This window comes from Mauremys reevesii, linkage group 14, assembly GCF_016161935.1.
Source record: "Mauremys reevesii isolate NIE-2019 linkage group 14, ASM1616193v1, whole genome shotgun sequence".
In the NCBI taxonomy this organism is placed as follows: Eukaryota; Metazoa; Chordata; order Testudines; family Geoemydidae; genus Mauremys; species Mauremys reevesii.
This window is the reverse complement of record NC_052636.1, coordinates 1,431,525-1,451,535: the sequence shown is the minus strand read 5'-3', so window position 1 is coordinate 1,451,535 and position 20,011 is coordinate 1,431,525. Positions and strand designations below refer to the sequence as shown.

General features: G+C 51.5%; 1 protein-coding gene and 1 non-coding gene across 2 annotated transcripts in view; both read right to left on the bottom strand.

Annotated features, from left to right (window-relative positions):
• Positions 1–20,011, bottom strand: part of LOC120381414 (zinc finger protein 850-like) — a 376,174-nt gene that overhangs the window by 42,524 nt on the left and 313,639 nt on the right. The window contains exon 15 of the mRNA XM_039499601.1: positions 19,352–19,935. Within this exon, the coding sequence (XP_039355535.1) occupies positions 19,352–19,935 (584 nt within the window). The remainder of the gene's footprint in view (positions 1–19,351; positions 19,936–20,011) is intronic.
• Positions 16,123–16,194, bottom strand: TRNAG-UCC. The gene has a single exon. It is a non-coding gene; the product is annotated as a tRNA-Gly (tRNA).

Here is a 20,011-nt window from a genome sequence, read left to right as displayed (position 1 = left end):
GGGAGGCCCATGTTAACAGAGTCCCACCCCACTTTGCTTAGAGCAGCCAGGAGGCATCAGAGGGTAGAAAGAGAGAATCTTTGTGTCTCCCAGCTGACAGATGGAGGCAGAGTCGTCACATTTATCACATACCCACGAGCCAGAGCTTGATACAGGAGATGGGGCTGTCTCTGGACCCTGCTGGTGGCTCCCTGGTAGGAATCCCAACACTCTCCAAATAAAATATATGGAAGAAAGGGGAAGTCAATAGTAAAGACTATAAGTTAGAAGGTCAGAATTGTAGAAAATTGGTAAGGGAAGCTATCAGAAATCAATGATCAATCAATGAAAAATAAGAAGGAAGTTTTTAAAAGTATATTAAGTACAAAATTAATCCTAACAATGGTAGCGGTAAATTACTAGATGGAAATGGCAGAATTATCAAAAATAATGCAGAAGAGGTAAAAGTGTTCAATAAATATTTCTCTCCTGGATTTGGAGAAAAACAGATGATGCAACTCATATCATAAGATGTTGACGACACACTTTCCATTCCAACAACAACTCATGAGTATGTTAAACAACAGTTAGATGTGTTTAAATCAGCAGGTCCAGATAACAAGAGTTTTGAGAGAGCCGGTGGAGAAGCGTGGTGGACTGTTAATGTTGATTTTCATTAGGACGTGGATCAATGGGGAAATTCCATTAGACTGGAATAAAGCTAATGCTGTGCCAATATTTAAAAAGTGTAAAAGAGATGATCCCGCTAATTACAAGAGTGTTAGTCTAAAATCGATACTGGGCAAGAGAATGGAGCAGCTGATACTGGAGTTCATTAATAATTAATTAAAGGAGGGTAATATAATTAGTACCCATTAACAAAGGTTTAGACACAATAGATTCTGTCAAACTAACTGGATATCCTTACTGGGTGAGATCAAAAGTTTGGTTGCAACTAATAGTATTGATGTAATATACCTAGACTTCTGTAAGGCATATGACTTGGTCCAGCACAATATTTTGACTAGAAGAAAGATACAAAATACACAGGGCATATATTAAATAGATTAAAAAATGGGGAGCTATGGTCGAGTGGATTTCTTTCTAGGGGCTTCCCACAAGGATTGGTTCTTGGCTCTGCGCTATTTAACACTCTTATCAATGACCTGGAAGAGAAGATAAAATCATCAGTGATAAAGTTTGTAGTTGCCACAAAGATTGGGGGTGGTGGTAACTAATGGAGTGTCAGTAGATTCCGGCTCCAGCACTGGGAGCCTGGGAAGTTTTCCCAGCCCTGGCTGGGGGGTTATTTCCTGTTCCACAAAGAGGGGAAGTTCCATTCCCAGGCCCTATCTGACACTACACCCCACATTCAGCATAGTGGTAGGAGTATAAAATGATTAGGCCATAATTATTATGCATTTTGTGCAAGATGCGTCATGTGCGGTGTCGTTGGAAAAGTTGTGATTGGACGAATATGATTATCCTATTTGTGTGCATGGATCATGTTTGTATCTGAAGTTATGGATATTGACTCTGTATCTGAAGAACAAAACATGTCAAACCAATCTGAGAGCTTTCTTTGATAGGATAACAAGCCTTGTGGATAAGGGAGAAGCGGTGGATGTGGTATACCTAGACTTTAGTAAAGCATTTGATAAGTCTCGCATGATATTCTTATCAATAAACTAGGCAAATACAACTTAGGTGGGGCTACTATAAGGTGGGTGCATAACTGGCTGGATAACCGTACTCAGAGAGTCGTTATTAATGGTTCCCAATCCTGCTGGAAAGGTAGAACAAGTGGGGTTCCGCAGGGGTCTGTTTTGGGACCGGCTCTGTTCAATATCTTCATCAACCATTTCGATATTGGCATAGAAAGGACGCTTATTAAGTCTGCAGATGATACCAAACTGGGAGGGGTTGCAACTGGTTTGGAGGATACAGTCATAATTCAAAATGATCTGGACAAATTGGAGAAATGGTCTGAGGTAAACAGGATGAAGTTTAATACAGACAAATGCAAAGTGCTCCACTTAGGAAGGAACAATCAGTTTCACACATGCAGAATGGGAAGAGACTGTCTAGGAAGGAGTATGGCAGAAAGGGATCTAGGGGTTATAGTGGACCACAAGCTAAGTATGAGTCAACAGTGTGATGCTGTTGCAAAGAAAGCAAACGTGATTCTGGGATGCATTAACAGGTGTGTTGTGAGCAAGACACGAGAAGTCTTTCTTCCGCTCTACTCTGCGCTGGTCAGGCCTCAGCTGGAGTATTGTGTCCAGTTCTGGGCACTGCATTTCAAGAAAGATGTGGAGAAATTGGAGAGGGTCCAGAGAAGAGCAACAAGAATGATTAAAGGTCTAGAGAACATGACCTATGAACGAAGGCTGAAAGAACTGGGTTTGTTTAGTTTGGAAAGAGAAGACTGAGAGGGGACATGATAGAATTTTTCAGGTATCTAAAAGGGTGTCACGAGGGTGTCACAGCCTCTAAAGATAGAACAAGAAGCAATGGGCTTAAACTGCAGCAAAGGGAGGTTTAGGTTGGACATTAGGAAAAAGTTCCTAACTGTCAGGGTGGTTAAACACTGGAATAAATTGCCTAGGGAGGTTGTGGAATCTCCATCTCTAGAGATATTTAAGAGTAGGTTACATAAATGTCTATCAGGGATGGTCTAGACAGTATTTGGTCCTGCCATGAGGGCAGGGGACTGGACTCGATGACCTCTCGAGGTCCCTGCCAGTCCTAGAATCTATGAATCTAGGAATAAGAACGGCCATACCGGGTCAGACCAAAGGTCCATCCAACCCAGTATCTGTCTACCGACAGTGGCCAATGCCAGGTGCCCCAGAGGGAGTGAACCTAACAGGCAATGATCAAGTGATCTCTCTCCTGCCATCCATCTCCATCCTCTGACAAACAGAGGCTAGGGACACCATTCCTTACCCATCCTGGCTAATAGCCATTAATGGACTTAACCTCCATGAATTTATCCAGTTCTCTTTTAAACGCTGTTATAGTCCTAGCCTTCAGAATCTCCTCAGGCAAGGAGTTCCACAGGTTGACTGTGCGCTGTGTGAAGAACTTCCTTTTATTTGTTTTAAACCTGCTGCCCATTCATTTCATTTGATGGCCCCTAGTTCTTATATTACGTGAACAAGTAAATAACTTTTCCTTATTCACTTTCTCCACCTGAGGAACAAAGACTGAACTGGGGGAAGTGTTGGTCCCAGGGTAAAGGGATTTCAAGCTTGTATATGGAAACTTGGGGGACTGCTTCTATCATCAGTAAGGGGGAGAAATTGCTAGTTCAAATTCTATCCATCTAGTATGTTAGCAAATAACCAAAAACTCAAACTAAGCCTAAGTAATCTGCTTTGATCGCTTTGCTATCACTTACCGCTGGGAAATTGGCTGATGTCGTCTCTCTGTCCTTGAGTGGCTCAGGTAGCTTAGCTGGGTGTGTGACGTCACCTGCTGTCGTGTTGGGTGATAACAGGGCCTGAAGAGGCTGGCTGAATCTCCGGCAAAGCAGTGTGAGAAGGGCCAGCCCAGCTTCAGGGTTCGAGGGCACAGAGGTTCCCAGAAGCCCCCCACAGTGCACCCCGGGGTGACAACCCATCACACCCTACAGGTTTGTCACCTCCTGTCCCCTCCCTTTCCCCACCCTAGATAGTTCCTGCCTCCCACCACCTGGAGCAGCTCCCACCCTCCTATGCATTTACTGCTCCTCTCCCTCCAAGCAGAACCCACCACCAGCTCCCTGATAATCCCTTACCTGAGCCAGCTCCACTGAAGCCATTTCTTTCCCCCTGGGAGGAGGGGATGATCCGGAGCGAAACGTGGACGTTATTCTGTAACCTGCCAGGGCGAGAAGGGCAAGGTGAGAGAATTCAGGTGGGGTTTTTGTCCATTCCACAAGCCGATTCCCCCCAGGATGTTTCCCTGCTAATGGACATTCCAGGTTCTGCCACACCATGGAGCACAAAGTGACCTTATTCCAGTACAGGCCTAGCCCCCTCCCACCAGGGTGTGACCCTCTGAGACAGGGTGACACCCTCCCAGTAGCAGAGTCTCTCTGTTACACTTATCAAGTTTGCGGACAATACCTAGCTGGGAGGGGTTGCAAGTGCTTTGGAGGATAGGATTAAAATTCAAAATGATCTGGACAAACTGGAGAAATGGTCTGAAGTAAATAGGATGAAATTCAATAAGGACAAATCCCAAGTACTTCACATAGGAAGGAACAAGCAGTCGCACACGTACAAAATGGGAAATGGCTGCCTAGGAAGGAGAACTGCGGAAAGGGATCTGGGGGTCACAGTGCATCATAAGCTAAATATGAGTCAACAGTGTTACACTGTTGCAAATAAAGCAAGACACGAGGAGTAATTCTTCCGCTCTACTCCGCGCTGATTAGGCCTCAACTGGAGTAATGTGTCCAGTTCTGGGCACCACATTTCAGGAAGGGTGTGAACAAACTGGAGAAAGTCCAGAGAAGAGCAACAAAAATGACCTATGAGGGAAGATTGAAAAAAAATGTGTTTGTTTAGTCTGGAGAAAAGAAGACAGAGGAGACCTGATCACAGTTTTCAAGTACACAAAAGGTTCTTACTAGACGACCTCTCGAGGTCCCTTCCCGTTCTATGATTCTATAAACCAAAGGCCAGAGAAGAGGAGAATCAAAGGAGCCACTTTGGGGGATTCTCCCTGTCATTGTCCCCAAGGCAGCTCTCTCAGGTTTACAAAGTTGTTGGATGCTCCAGCCTTTATACAGTCTCTCCTGGGAGTGCCCCCTTCATGGGCTGGGCCTAGTTTTAGCTTTTGACAAGCGCGACCCCGGGGGCTCTGAGACGGAGCCTCCTTGCCTCAGCACATCTTGTTTCTTTCTGTGCCTCCCCAAAGAGTCCAAGTGAGTAGCTATTTCCTGACAGAGACTGTGAACATAAGAACGTCCCACTGCCTCAGAGCAATGGTCCATCTAGCTCAGCGGCCAGTGCCAGATGCTTCAGAGGGAACGAACAGAACAGGGAACCATCAAGTGATCCATCCCCGGTCGCCCATTCCCAGCTTCTGGCAAACAGAGGCCAGAGACACCATCCCTGCCCAGCCTGCCTGTGACACTGGCAGATGAGGTGTTAGCTCGTGCAAAAGCTCCCAAGTCTTAACTGAACAGGGACAAACGCACGGCTGGAATCAGTCTGGCTCCCCTGGGTTAGTATTGTTAAAACAGGTATTAGAATTATAACAATGTGTTTAGACTTTACTGAATGCTTGTGAGTTGCTGCCAGGGTTAATATCTGACTAGTTGCATTGTGAGCCTCTGTGACTATGTAAATCACCAGACAGGAGAGAGACTTTACCTAGGTGAAGTGCTGACTGGCAACCGAATGCATTACACTCTGCCTGGCAGGAAAGGTCCATCAACACCAGATAGACCTTGAGGGGGCCACTTAGGGATCTGGGGCAAAAATTGGTCCTGCTAGTGAAGGCAGGAGGCTGGACTCAATGACCTTTCAAGGTCCCTTCCAGTTCTAGGAGATAGGTAATAATTGGAGATATACAAATTACCTTTTTTTATTACTATTATGGGACGTTAACGAAGACAAAAGACTGATGTTGTGCTCTTGACTTCCCTTTGGTTGAGTTTGCAGCTCAGAGCACATGGCAGGAAGGGGATTAAAACCCCCATACAGAAGGAACTGATTATCTATATGCTGCTTGGACTCTGGGGGGCAAAGTTTCTAGGCAGAAGCAAGAGATCCCCAGCTCCTTAGCCTGGGTTAGTCCTAAAGAATATGTAGGGCTTGCTTATTATAGAAGCTTCCGTTACCTTTTGAAATTTAAGACTGTAACTTGTCTGCGTCTGCTTTAACCTGCCTTAACTTTGTAAACAACTCTCATTTCCTTTTAAATAAATCTTAATACAGGTTATGACAGGACTGGCTACAAGTGTTGTCTTTCTTGTGAGATCTAAGATTCAACTGACCTAAGGAAGTGACTGGTCCTTCGGGACTGGCAGTAACCTGAACACTGCTGTGATTCGTGGGGTAAGGCAGTGGTTCTCAACCAGGGGTTTGGGGCCCCTTGGGGGGCCACAGTTATCAGAGGGGCGGCCAAGCACGGCTAGTGTTAGACTCGCTGAGGCCCAGGGCAGAAAGCTGAAGTCCCAGCGCATGGGGCTGAAGCCAAAGCCGAAGCAATGTAGCTTTGTGGGGGCCCCAGGCAGTCGCCCTGCTTGCTGCCCCCTAACGCCAGCCCTGGCTTTTATATGCAGAAAACCAGGGATTGAGGCCCACGTGGGCCGTGGAGTTTTTATAGCACATTGGGGACTCAGAAAGAACAAGGTTGAGAACCCCTGGTGGAAGGGACCATGTGTCACCAAGGTTGGCTCACCTGCGTGGTGAGATACATGGGATCACCCAAGGGGACTGTCTGTGATTCCATGTTGATGCTGTTACAGAGCCTGAAGCGTTTACACTGGATACTTGGTTGGTGAAATCTCCATACAGACCTCACACCCAATTGGGGTTTGTGCCCTGCTTCTCACCAGTCTGCCGGAGGCCGGTGCTCGTGCTCTCGAGTCACTGGGGACAGCATTACAGAGACTTATGGGCACAACGCCACCAGCAGCAATTGGCAGCACTGCAGAGCAGGCTTCACAGGGACACAGTGTGGGACAAAGGGTCCCTGGACTCTGTCAAGCCCCAGTTCTCCTCCAGGGCACGTCAGCATCCCGGCAACCTTCAAGGGGGGGTCCAGGCTGCCACCCCTCCAGTGATGGATCTGCAGCACAGCACCGCCCGCACCCCATGACCCACCTTGTCTCCTGAGACAGAGGTGAGCGACGGAGGGGGCAGAACGGATCCAGGGGGCAGGGAGAGGAATAACAAAACACACCTCCTGGGGTCACCCCTCAGGACGTGAAGGTGACAGGCCTTGTGGTGGCAGTGAAGGGGGAGGGGAGGGAGTGGGAGCAGCACCCTCAAGGGCAATGCTGCCAGTGGGTCTCCCCACCACCTCAGGCATGGGGCTGACAGGGGGCCATTCCCTGGGCCTGGGCACAGAAGGGGTTAAACTGCTGCTCTAGTCTGGACGGGCCCAGCCCCTCCACACCTACAAACCCTGCCAGGCCTGGAGCAGGAGCTAACAGGAGAGACCTGCTCTACTCTGCGGGGGGGGCACCCTGGGGAGGGAACAGTCTGTGGAGCATCTCCAGCCCCCAGGAGAGGGCTGGCAGCATTCGGGGCTCTGGCCTTCACTGAGGGCGGGTGGGGATCCCAGAGCTCAAGGGGGAGCAGGTTAAAACTAGCACTGGGGACCTACTAAACTCTGAAGGGGACTGAGATGCTCCCAGGGCTCTCAGAAGTAAGAGGGGCCCAGATCCTGATGGGAGCTGTCCACAGGGCTTTCCCCGTTTCTCTTTCATTCCTTTATTTACCCTTGTTTGCCGACAGTCGGCTCCTTTGCTGTTTCACCTGATGCCCCGAGAAGGACGTGCCCCCGTAGCACCCCTGGGGCAGGGGGCAATGGGACTCTCAGAGCTGCACCCCAGAAGGCCTGAGGCCCAGCGGTTTGGCACCAGTTTGAGGGACTGGATGGCCTCTCCCTGGGGGCTGCCAGCAGCCTGGCACATGGAGTAGACACGGGGTGGCCTGGGGAGCAGGAAGCGGAGCAGCGTCCCAGACAGCACAGCGAGAAGGGAAATGGAGAGGGGACGAGGGGCACCGCAGTGAACTCAGCACCCGTCCTGAAGGCCATTGGCAGAAAGTCACCCTCTCCCTGGCCTAGGGGGGTCAGACAGTGACACAGAGATCCGTTGGCAAAGGGTCACTTGGGATTTGCCAGCAGCTCTCCCCTGAGACCTGACAAACCCACCACACCAAACACATCGCTTGGAGGAGGGTCCTGCGAGGTGTCTCCAGAAAGCTCATCACTGGTCAAGACTCAGTGACTGAGAGATCAGCGTATGGGTCACATGTACGGAACAAAGCGCTGACACTGAACATCTACTTTATAAACTCAACTGACCAGCCCTGCTCCCTCCCAAACTATCAGTGGAAAACCATCGGGACATCACCAAACAACTGAAACTGGAGTGTGGGGGAGCTGAAGGTGGGGGAGTGTGATGGGGAGTGTGCGGGAAACTGGAGTGCGGGGGAGCTGAAGGTGGGGGAGTGTGGGGGAAACTGGAGTGTGGGAGAGCAAATTTAATCATCCCGAATCCAAACTAGGAATAGTTTCAAGGCACATGTTACAAGTGTACGGGGTGCAGGGGCAGGCCAGAGTGTATAGGGTAGGAGGCCTGTTTGGAGGAGGGGCAGAGCTGGGGCACGGCTGGACCAGGAGCAGAAGGCCCAGCTGGGGCACAGACCATGTCAGAGATTTCTCTCGCTGGCTCTGTTACCACTGCCCATGGCAAACACTTGAAAGAAGGGGAGGCCGAGCTGCAAATGGTGTCAGGAGGAGGAGGAGAGAGACACTTGAAAGCATGACCATTATTCCCATTCCACCGTAACAAAAAGCACAGGACAGGGGAGCAAAACTTCAGAATCACGCAGCACCTAGGTGGAGAGAGCACTGGACCCAGACTATTCCTGGCTCTGCCACGGGCCTGCTGGGTGACCTTGGGTAAGTCATTGCACTTCCCTGTGCCTCTGATTGCAAACTTGTGCGAGACCCACAACTGCCTATAGCGCTGCTAACTCCTCCTGCCAACATTGCTCTGTGCAAAAAGCTAGGAAATTCACCTATTAAAACTTGATGAAAGCAGGATTTAAGGTTGCCCGAAGCTGTCTGGTGCCCCTCCAGAAGAGAGATCAGCAAAACTCAAACTTGTAATAATCAGGAAATTCAGAAAAAGTACACACCAATGGAATCCTAATTCTGCAATTCACAAAGGCAGCAAAGCCCTGGGAAAGGCAACTTTCAGAAGCAAACAGAAGGGGACAGAGCTTACCTTTGCTAAGGCAGAATGTGGTTTCAGGTGAGCTGCGCTGTACAGGAGCTACCGACACCTGTTCTACACTCAGATACTGGGCCTGCTCCCCAGAAACAGCCGCACACTTGGTCAATTGAACAGCCCTTCACCCCTTTATACAACTCCTTCATCCTTACTCACAGAAGTTCCAGTTAACAGTCTCCATTCACTCACCCATCGTGAAGCACACAGACTGCTCTCAGATCCCATCTCACTGCTGACCATTCCCATGGCAAACAGTCCCGTTTCCTCCTGACAACATGCACCGCTCAGTGCAGAAACGAGACAGACTGGAAGCTCCAGGTACACATGCACCTCTCTCCTTTCATCGTACAATGGGGGACTCAGACCCAGATCTTCTCATATCACAATCACAGCTCCACCAAACTGCTTTAACTAACATCTCTACCAATCAGTGCGGTCCTTGCCCCACAGAGATCACAATCCAAGCAGACAAGGGGTAGGAGGAAAACACAGAGGGGCTGTGACTTCCCCCAGGTCACCAAGCAGGTCAGGGACAGAGCCAGGAACAGACCCCGGTAACTCCAGAGCCCCGTCACCCGCAGCTTGGAAAGGCCCCCAGACCCCACTGTATTCGGCTGCAGGAAGAGGTGGTTTGCCCAGGGATGCACAGGCTGTCTGGGCAGGGCAGCTCAGCTGTGGTCCCTGCACACAGCCGGGGGTGGGTGTCCTGGGTCAGGAGAAGTCAGTGTCCCCGTCCCCCCGCAAGCCTTCAAACAGGGACATGGTGCACCAGTGCCAATCAGAGCGCACTAGTGTAAATTCTGTCTGTCCTAAGGGTTTGCACCAGCGCCTGAAACACCAGGGTGGCAGAGACCTTCAGTGCCCAAAACAGCCCTAGACCTGGGCTCTATTTCTAGCTCGGTCACGGACAGCCTGGGAGACCTCGGGCACGTCAAGGTTTCTCCTGCCCACTTCAGTCTCTTTCCCCAGCTGCCACTCACTGGGGTCTCCTCTCTGCAGAGCTGCTCACCACTCAGATCCGGGTGGGTGTCCCCAGAGCTAAGGCAGGTCAGCTCGGGAACAGTCTGACAAGGGGGCTGGCAGGCAGGACAAACCTCGGGCAGAGATAATCCACACAGACCGGGCCCTGCCTCGGCCGGGGGAGCTGGGCAGAGAGATGACAGCGTGAGGCCCTGTCCAGCCCTACATGTATAGGGTGCTCTGCAATAGATACGTATGAAAACAAAACACACAGAATAAAACCCACCACAACATAACGTCAGGCAATTCAGTAAAAAATAACAACCCCTCCCCCCAAAAAATTCAGAAACAAAACCAACCCCCCCACCCCCCTCAGACCCACACACAGCCCCTCCCCCCCCACACACACGGGGGTGGGGGCAGTGGCTGGTCGGGGATAGGAGCTGAGCGGTTCCCACCAGGGTCTGACCGAGGAGCCGGGGGGGGGAAAGCGGCGCCGTTTGCCCCCAAGGCCCCGCCCCGCGGGACCCGGGCACAGGGTCGATCCGGGCGGGGCGGGAGAACGGGGCGGGGGTTGGGATGTTTTATATCCGTGTCTGAGCGTTGGGGGAAACGGGTCACAGACTCCGCCCCGGCAGCGGGAGACAAACCCCAGCGCGGGGGCGGGGGTCTGTGGCTGTGACGGGGAGGGGCGGTGTGAGGAGCCCGGGGGCAGTTTGAAGAGAGGGGAGGGAGCAGCACCTCCCCACTGACCCCATCGCTACGGAGGCCGCACTGGGACCCCTGCCCGCCCCGCCCCGCCCCGCCCCAGCTTCCGGCTCGGCCCCGCGCGGGGGGGGTCGCGGGCCCAGGGGTCTCCTCCCCCCGCCGCGCTCGGCTCTTACCGGCTCCACCGCGCGCCCGGAGCACCCCCGGCAGCGGTCCGGAAGTGACGCACCCCGCGAGCGACGGGGAGAGTAGTCACGTGACGGGTCCGGCCGTTAGGGCCGTTGGAGCGCGGGGGAGGGGGGAGCCGGGGAGGAGTCATGTGACGGTTGCGGCCGTTAGGGCCGTTGGAGCGCGGCGCGGGGAGTCACGTGACGGGTCCGGCCGTTAGGGCTGTTGGAGCGCTGCGCGGGGAGGAGTCACGTGACGGGGCCGGCCGTTCGGGCCGTTGGAGCGCGGCGCGGGGGGGGGGAGGAGTCACGTGACGGGTCCGGCCGTTAGGCCGTTGGAGCGCGGGGAGGGGGAGCCGGGAGGAGTCAGGTGACGGTTGCGGCCGTTAGGGCCGTTGGAGCGCGGCGCGCCCCGGCGGGCTGTGAGGCGGCGCTGCCCCCTGGTGCGGGCGGGGTTCTCCTCAGCCCCGCCCCTTCCCCGCTCCGGGCCCCTCCTGCCGCTCCCGGCCCCGCCCCGCTCCGGCCGCGGGTAGCGCGGCCCCCGGGCAGGGGCGAACAGGCTCGGCCCTCACCCCGGCTGGAGCGTGTCCGTCCCACGCGAGCCCTGCCCCTCCCCCTCCTGCGGGGCCTGCGCTGGGGGCGGGGCCCGTCATTAGCCCCACCCTGCCCGGGGGGAGGGGCAGCCCCTGGGCCGGAGCCTGCGGGGACCGAGCTCAGAGACCCAGCCCGGGGGCAAGGACCGTGGGGGAATGAGCTGGGACGGGGGCGGGGTGTGGAGATGGGGAGGGAAGGAGGAGATGGGACCCGGCGGGGTGGAGATGGGGGGCAGGACACAGGACTGGGGGAGATGGGAGGAGAAGGGGGAGACGGGACGGGGGGGAGACGAGATGGGACCGAGGGGAGACGGGATGGGGGGTGCGGAAGGCAGGAGACATGAGGAGGCCGGGGGCATTTTAATAATTTGTGGAGGTCCTGGGTGTTTGGGGGAGATGAGGAGGATGTTCCCTTTGGAGATAAAAACTAAGAAATCCAGGACCAGCGAATTCTTTGAGAAATCTGGTGTTTAGACCTTGTATTTTAAGCAGGGGGGATCTGAGTTCCTGGGATGGTTTTTGTTTGCAGGAAGCAACATGGTTTGGTCTGTGATTGTACCAAAGGGGGGAGAGGGTTGTTTGTCCAGGAAGAGAGAAGACTGAAGGTCACCGATGAGGACGGGATTTGAACCCACGCGGACAGAGCACAATGGATGAGCAGCATCACCATAACCACTCGGCCACCTCATCGGAGCTGTCAGGGAAGGGACGGGAGGAGGAATCCAAGGCCGGCAGAGGTAGGGCCAATAAGGAGTTTTTAAATTTTATTAGAGAATGTTTATAATAAACGATACAAAGTGTTTGATGCGTCAGTTATTATGTCATTGGGGGTTACATACAGATTGTGGGAGGATGTTAACGTTTTGGTGTTAGGCAGCACATACATATACATAGTCTGTCATGTCCCCAATGCGGGGTATACGATGGGTCAGTTCAAGGTACAGGCAAGTAAACGGTGAGGGTACATCACTCATACAAACAGGTTACAGATAGTTATGGGCACGAATAAGCAGGCTGAGTAATGGGGTTGGGACGACCCTCACATGGTGGAGTACAGCTTGGTGGGTTCGGGGCTTAGGGGATAGAGTCCGACGGGGGGGTCCATGGGTCTCGTCCCCCCCTGAGCTCCCCCCTCACATCTAGTGAGGAGCTGGGGGAAGACATCAGGAACAGACCGTGTTTGCACAGACCCCCCTGCTCCGCCCAGCTCCGCAGCAGGGTGGGGCGGCTGTGCCAAACGGAGCAGTTTTGGCTGGTGGTGGGTTACAAATCACATGAGTGCAATGAAATGTTGTTCTCCTTCCTGGATGAGTCAAGGGCAGCACAGGGGACGAGGAACCGGGGAACATTTCAATCCTTAACACCACAAAACAGAGAAACGCTCCCGAGTCTCTCCCAGGGAATTAACATTTCTTCACAGAAAGCTAAAGGTTCTAACAGAAAGGAGTGAAACCAAATGGCCACCCAACATACCTAGTCCGGCCTGCTTGAGGGGCTAGGTGGGTGAGGAATAGCTTTTAATGGGCTGCATAGACGTGATTTGAGGGCATCACCCTAAACCAGTGGTCCCCAAACTTTTCACACTGTCCCCTCTTATCTGTGTCCGCGACCCCTCGGCAGCCACAGTCGAGAACGGGGGCTGGGAGTGGGACCGGGACCGTGGCTTGCTGCAGAGAGGGATGTGGAGGGGGTAAGGAGGGTCAAGGCGGGTCCAGGAGCCTGGGGGCAGAGTGGTGCTCCCTCCCTGCTCTCCATGGGGGCTGGCTTGGGTCCTGAGCTGCCCCCATGAACGTCCCCCTGTGCCCCCCTAGGAGGCAGGCCCCACTGCCCTAAACTGAACCCTACTGGCTAAGCAGGGGCTAGTGATGCCAAAGCCCCACCCTTTCTGCTGCGGCCCCACCCTCTTCCATCCCTTCCCACCTTCCCCCCCCAGCCCCAGCCACTAGGGGACAATGTGGAAGCGCTTGAAGCCCCAAACCACTTCTGCCACCAAGAGGAGGCCTGGAGCCCCTCTCCCCCAGGGCCTTATGGCATTAGCTGTATTGGTGGGGAGGGAGCGCAGTGGCAGGGCACATGCTTTGCACATCTGCTTTAGTGTAATAATTCTGCCCATGAACTGTTCTAAGATTGTCACTGCTTTCAGGCAGGGCTCCCTGACATTTATGTATTGATGGGATCTTATCTAGCTGGGAAACCTAAGATGTTTATACCACAATCAGCTACATGATCAATGGCCGTTCAGTGCCATACACAGGATATCAAGAACCCTGGGACAATTTTGGGAAAGGAGTTTTATGAATATTTTTAACAGGTTCCCCCCACCCAGATATTGCGATAAAACCCGCAGTAAGTTCATCTTGAAAATGGTTATTACTGTGGGGCCTCTAAAGTGAGAGGCAGGTGCTGAGAAGCAGACTCATGCCACTGCAATATCTGAACCGTGGTAAGCAGGGGAGTGGTGTGGAGGGTCCCTGGGGACACGGAGCAGCTGAAGTCCCTCAGAGTTAGGGGAACTAGGCAATGCGCAGTGACAGGGTTCACCCCCTGCCCAGATGGGGCTGAGGGAATCAGCATCGACTGGGGGCTGAGGGCTGGGATGGGGCTCCATGGGCAGTAGAACGTGAGGCAGGTTGGGCCCGAGGAACCCGGGGAACATTTCAGTCCTTAACAACACTGTGACGGAGCGATTCTGGCGGGACCCAACTGAGAGTGCCAAATCAGGACCAATTGCTCAAACAGGGCAGTTACAGCCCTAGGCTGGGGTTTTTCCACCTCTAAGGCAAACCAAACCAGCCAGACAAAAGGACTTTGGTCTCACCCCACTGGCTAACCACAAGTCACACAAGCAATTTCCTTAGACACTCCAGTTTCCCAGTATCACCACCAGTGCACTCGTCCTGGGGATGAATGGTTATGAAAACCAACACCCCAATAAAAGAAAAAGGTTCTCTCAATCCCAAAGGACCAAGCCCCAGACCCAGGTCAATATACACATCAGATCTTACCCACAAATCACGCTGTTGCCAATCCTTTAGAATCTAAAATCTAAAGGTTTATTTACAAAGGGAAAAAGGTAGAGAAGAGAGGTAGAATTGGTTAAATGGAATCAATTACATACAGTGATGGCAAAGTTCTTAGTTCAGGCTTGCAGCAGTGCTGGAGTAAACTGCAGGTTCAGATTAAGTCTCTGCAACATCCCCCGCTGGGATGGGTCAACAGTCCTTTGTGTCTAGCTTCAGTTTGTAGCAAATTCCCTGCAGAGGTCAGAAGCAGGATTGAAGACAAGATGGAGATGATGCATCCGCCTTATATAGACTTTTCCAGGTGTAAGAATCCCTTTGTCCTCACGGTGGAAACTTACAGCAAAAATAATATGGAGCCTGGAGTCACATGGGCCAGTCCCTGCATACTTTGCTGAGTCACAAGGCGTGTCTGCCTTCTCTCCATCAGTCAATTGTGTAGCTGATGGCCCTTTAATGGGCCATCAAGCCAGCTATGCCGGGCTAACATCAGCTTTGTCTGGGACACTTCCCAGAGGCAGAGCATAATACAAAATACAGACAGTATAGAGCCAATACTTATACTTAAACTACAAAATGATACACAGACATACAGACAGCATAATCATAACCAGCAACCCAGAACCTGGTCTTAGACACCTTATATGACCCCCTTTACTTAGGATTTGTTGCCACCACAGGACCTTGGTTGCAACCCATGTTCTATATGGTTCCCATTTATATCAATGTCACAAACACAAAACAGAGAAACGCTCCCGAATCTCTCCCAGGGAATTAACATTTCTGTGCAGGCAGCAAAGAGTCCTGTGGCAGCTTATAGACTAACAGACATATTGGAGCATGAACTTTCGTGGATGAGTACCCACTTCGTTGGATGCATTCCTTGGATGTGCAGAAAGCTAAAAGTTTTAACAGAAAGAAGTGAAACCAAATGGCCACACGATGGCGCCAGCAGCCCAGGAACGAAAAGCCCCAGGATTTGTGTGTGCGCCTGGGCTCTGGAGAGGGATTTGGTTCCACTCACTGCATTGCTGTGGCTGGGAACATCCCAGGGATGAGCCAGGTCAGTGACCATGACACCGGGTGCGAGGAGGCTTTAATCTGATTCCAACGGAATGTTTTCACACCTGAGTTATTAGCAGCAGCTTCCCAAGGGCAGTTCCTGCTGGTTCCTCCCAGAAATGGGTGGTCGGGGAACAGGGAATCTCTCTGGCTCCCACGGTCAGTTCTCCAGGCTTTCTCCCTCCCTTCCCCACACTATCACAGGCCCCCACTAGTAATGAACTAATGGATATAAACTGGCCATCAACAAGCTTAACCTTGAAATTAGGTGAAGGTTTCTAACCACCAGAGGAGTGAAGTTCTGGAACAGCCTCCCAAGGGGAGCAGTGGGGCAAAAACCCAAAATGGCTTCAAGACTGAGCTTGATATGTTTATGGACGGGGTGCAGGAGGTTAAGCCAGATGATCACGATGGTCCCTTCTGCCCTTAAAGGTTCTGAGTCCAAAATGGAGAGGGAGGTAAAGGAAACATTTAAAAAAATAAACCAAACATTGTAACGCCAGGATGACTCCAGCAGCTCACTGTATAGTCCCGCCCCTTTCTTCCTCCACTGGGTGTTGAATGACCTGCTGGGATGTGGGACATTCATTCTGCCATTCCACTGATAAACTGATACAACGGGACTGAAATTAAACCAATTCCCGGCCAAGAAAAGGGCACAGCCCTGCACTGGCCAGGAATCGAACCTGGGTCAACTGCTTGGAAGGCAGCTCTGCTCACCACTATACCACCAGTGCATCTGGCAGGAGGGTTTCTCCCGGGTGCCACTTATGCCAAGGGACTCACCCCCACAGAGCTCAGCAGCTGGCCAGACAGGCTGGAGGCAGCCTGTGAGCAGAGACAAGTTCCCAAAGTAACTGATAGATGGGGACATGCAGGGCGGGCTCCAGGCACCAGCGAAGGAAGCAGCTGCTTGGGGCGGCCAATGGAAAGGGGCGGCAGGTCCGGGTCTTCGGTGGCAGGTCTCTCAGTCTCTCTCTTCCCCTCTGAGCTGTCGGTGAAGAGGAAGAGAGGGACCGAAGGACCCGCCGCCGAATTACCGCCGAAGAATGAAGCGGCACGTTTTAGCTGCTGCTGAAGTGCTGCCAATCGGCTTTATTTTTTTTTTCCGGTTCCTTACCTGGCCAGGTTTATTGTCAAACGAAGCACGGTAATAGTTCCCCACAGACTCTACAGGACATACTATCAATATGCGCCCCAGACAATGGACCAGCTCAGTCAGTGGCGGGACTCTCCACTGCCCCCCAGGCCAGACAAAGACACCGCCCCAGGGGTGCATTCGTATACACAGGGACAAACAAGTTACACATCACTTTCTCAAAGTATCTGTTGCTGAAAACCACATGTAGTGTGGATGTGTGAACCCCAAAGACACCAAACATGAAAGAAAAACACAAGGCCAGTTTTGGGGAGGATTCCAGAGCCAGGCCTGAGGGTTACACAGCTGGGCTCGAACGGAACAGAGGTCTCGGCCTCTATAAAAATAACTGGTTGCAAAATTTATATTAAATTAAGAAACCAAACCCAACCAACCAACCAACCCAGAAAAGCTCCCATCACACATCCATCACCATTGTAGATTTGACATCTCCTGCCTCATGTGACATCTTTGCTTTGCAAACAAGAGACCTGGAGAAGTCTGTGGCAGTTACCCTCTAACTGGGTAAAAGGTTTTACACATCCTGTCTCAAGTAATTTTCCTCTTAACAGAAGATTTAAAATTTATCAAAATCAATTCCATTTGAAATAGAAATAATTACAGTCTATCCTGGGTCTCTATTCTCACACAGGCTATTTCTCTCACCTGTTCCCCCACTCTAATTCCTTTGGAGTGAGGGTTTAATTTCAGGATTAGCCTCCATTTCCTATGTAGTAGGAGGGGGCAGGGAGAGAAAGAGACGAAAACCTGAATTATATTGTAACACTGAAAGTTAGCACATCATCAGCCCCTTCCGTGATACTAATTAACTTCATGTTTAATATCATTGTCGCTGGTACCAACTTATTCAACAATTACAACATATAAACCCATAGGGCAGTTTTCTCTTAATTCCCATTTCCACCCAGTCAGCTTTGTATGAAGACACATTCTACAATAACCTAGGAGCCTTCCATTTCTGTGAGTTCATTTCTCCCTGGGGCTTCTCCCAGAAGTGTGGGTGGAAAGGGTCTCGCACGACGTGGGAAGGCTGCATCATGAGAAAAACCACCTGTGCTCTATTTTCACACTTTCTAATCCTTCACAGTAGCAGGAGGTGGAGAAGTGATACAAATGCATCAGACGCTAGAGCAAAACTAAGACACCAAACCACAGACTCTGGACTCCGCATTCATGTATCCTGCAGCCTGAACTTGGAATCTGATACATTCCCTCATTGGCTACCATCATTTGCCAGCATGGAAGTGCTTCTTGTCCAACAAGGCAGCCAGATTGGGACCCGTGGGCATGGAATGGCTCTGAAGCAATCAGCTGTTTCTCTCTGTGCTTCATGAAACTTTGGATCCAAATGGCAAAAGATGGTTGTGCCCAATTTAATCATGGCATCCTTCAGGAGTGTGACCAATGCCACTTAACTAGGGAGCAGGTTCTAAAGATAGTTTACCTGGGCCACAGGTCACCGCAGCTTCCATCTCTGGGGTGAAAATCAACCACCACTACCTGCAACTTCTACCTGAGTTCTTGTCACACCTTTGACGTTACTTGGAGTAATTTGACACTTCTCTGGTATAGAATTCTTCAGCAACCGCACAACAGATCAGTAGCGATAGTGAGGTACAACTCCCTCAACTATGATCTTTTATGTCTTTAATCTGGTGCCACAAATTTAAATTAGGGAATAAATTCAGGTGCAGCTTAGAATCCCTGTAAGACACCAAATGTCAGGTCTCTATTAAAAATAGGCAGCTATATCACATTCAACAGGGATTTCATTTTCTACACATTTGCAGCATCTCCTGGGGGGGAGGTGAAGGGAAATGTCACTTCCATTTTCCCATCCTTGCCTAGACAGGGATTGCATTTCCCAAATAATAGGCAACATGCAGCTGATTAGGAAGGAGAGATCTTCAGGGGCGACCTCCTGCAGGGCCTGGGCCACAACTGCTTTGGGAGCCCAATGTCGGGGCATTTTGCTTAGTTCCAAGTCATTTACTAGAGAATCCTCCTCCCAGCCCTTTAGAAAAAATATTGACCTAACCAACTGAACAACAGGGGGACTGGGATGGTGATGGGGAATAAGGGAATCCCTCTGACTTACCCTATCTTCCTCTGCTGTTACAGAGGGTGACATGACATTTTCCCCTAGCCCTGCCCTGTTCCTGCTCTTCGTTATAGTTCAGTATATTTTAAGTAATGAAAATAGTAGTAAAAATATCTGCTCTGCAGCACAACCTGAAGCAACAGCAGAGCAACTGGGACTGAAACAATTGGTTTCCAAAGGGGGAACTTGATGACTAACAATTGCTCTGAAAGGGGGGAACAGTATAACCGTGATGCTCAGGGTTTGTTTAGGTCAGGTCACGGGGAAAGCTAATGCCAACCCCTGCACCTGGGCTGCATCTGCTCTACAACTATAATTGTCTTTTTACCCCAAGATCACTAACTTGAGCAGCCAACGCCATGCGCAGCCCTAGTGGATGTCAGGCACAGGTAGTTTTTGCCTCAGTGTAGCTTGTTGGGAATCAAACCTCTCCCCCACCTGGAGCTGATGAACATTCCTGGCTGGAGGGACACACACTCCTGTGACTCAGAAGGAAAGGAGTTGATAGGAAAGATCACAGGACTGACCCCAAAGAAGGGTGAGCTGCAAAAGGCAGAAGCAGGCAACTCATCTGGGGGAGCTGAGAGACCACAGTGAAGATGGTGCACAGATCACTAGGTGAGAATTAGCAAATGTGGATTCTCTGATGTGTGATAAGGTTTGAACGCTGACTAAAGCTTTTCCCGCACTCAGAGCATGTGTAGGGCTTCACTCCTGTGTGGATTCTCCTATGTGCGCTCAGGGCAGAGCTGCGCTTAAAGCTTTTCCCGCACTCAGAGCACGTGTAGGGCTTCACTCCTGTGTGGATTCTCTGATGTGTGATAAGGTTTGAACGCCGACTGAAGCTTTTCCCGCACTCAGCGCATCCATAAGGTTTCTCACCCGTGTGGAGTCTCCTATGTGCGCTCAGGGCAGAGCTGTGACTAAAGCTTTTCCCGCACTGAGAGCATCCATAAGGTTTCTCACCCGTGTGGATTCTCCTATGTGCGCTCAGGGCAGAGCTGTCCTTAAAGCTTTTCCCGCACTGAGAGCATGTGTAGGGCGTCTCTCCTGTGTGGATTCTAAGATGTGTGATAAGGTGTGAGCGCCGACTGAAGCTTTTCCCGCACTCAGAGCATCCATAAGGTTTCTCACCTGTGTGGATTCCCTGATGTCTGCTCAGGTCAGAGCTCTGCTTAAAGCTTTTCCCACACTCAGAGCATGTGTAGGGCATCTCTCCTGTGTGGGTTCTACGATGTGTGATAAGGTTTGAACGCTGACTGAAGCTTTTCCCGCACTCAGAGCATCCATAAAG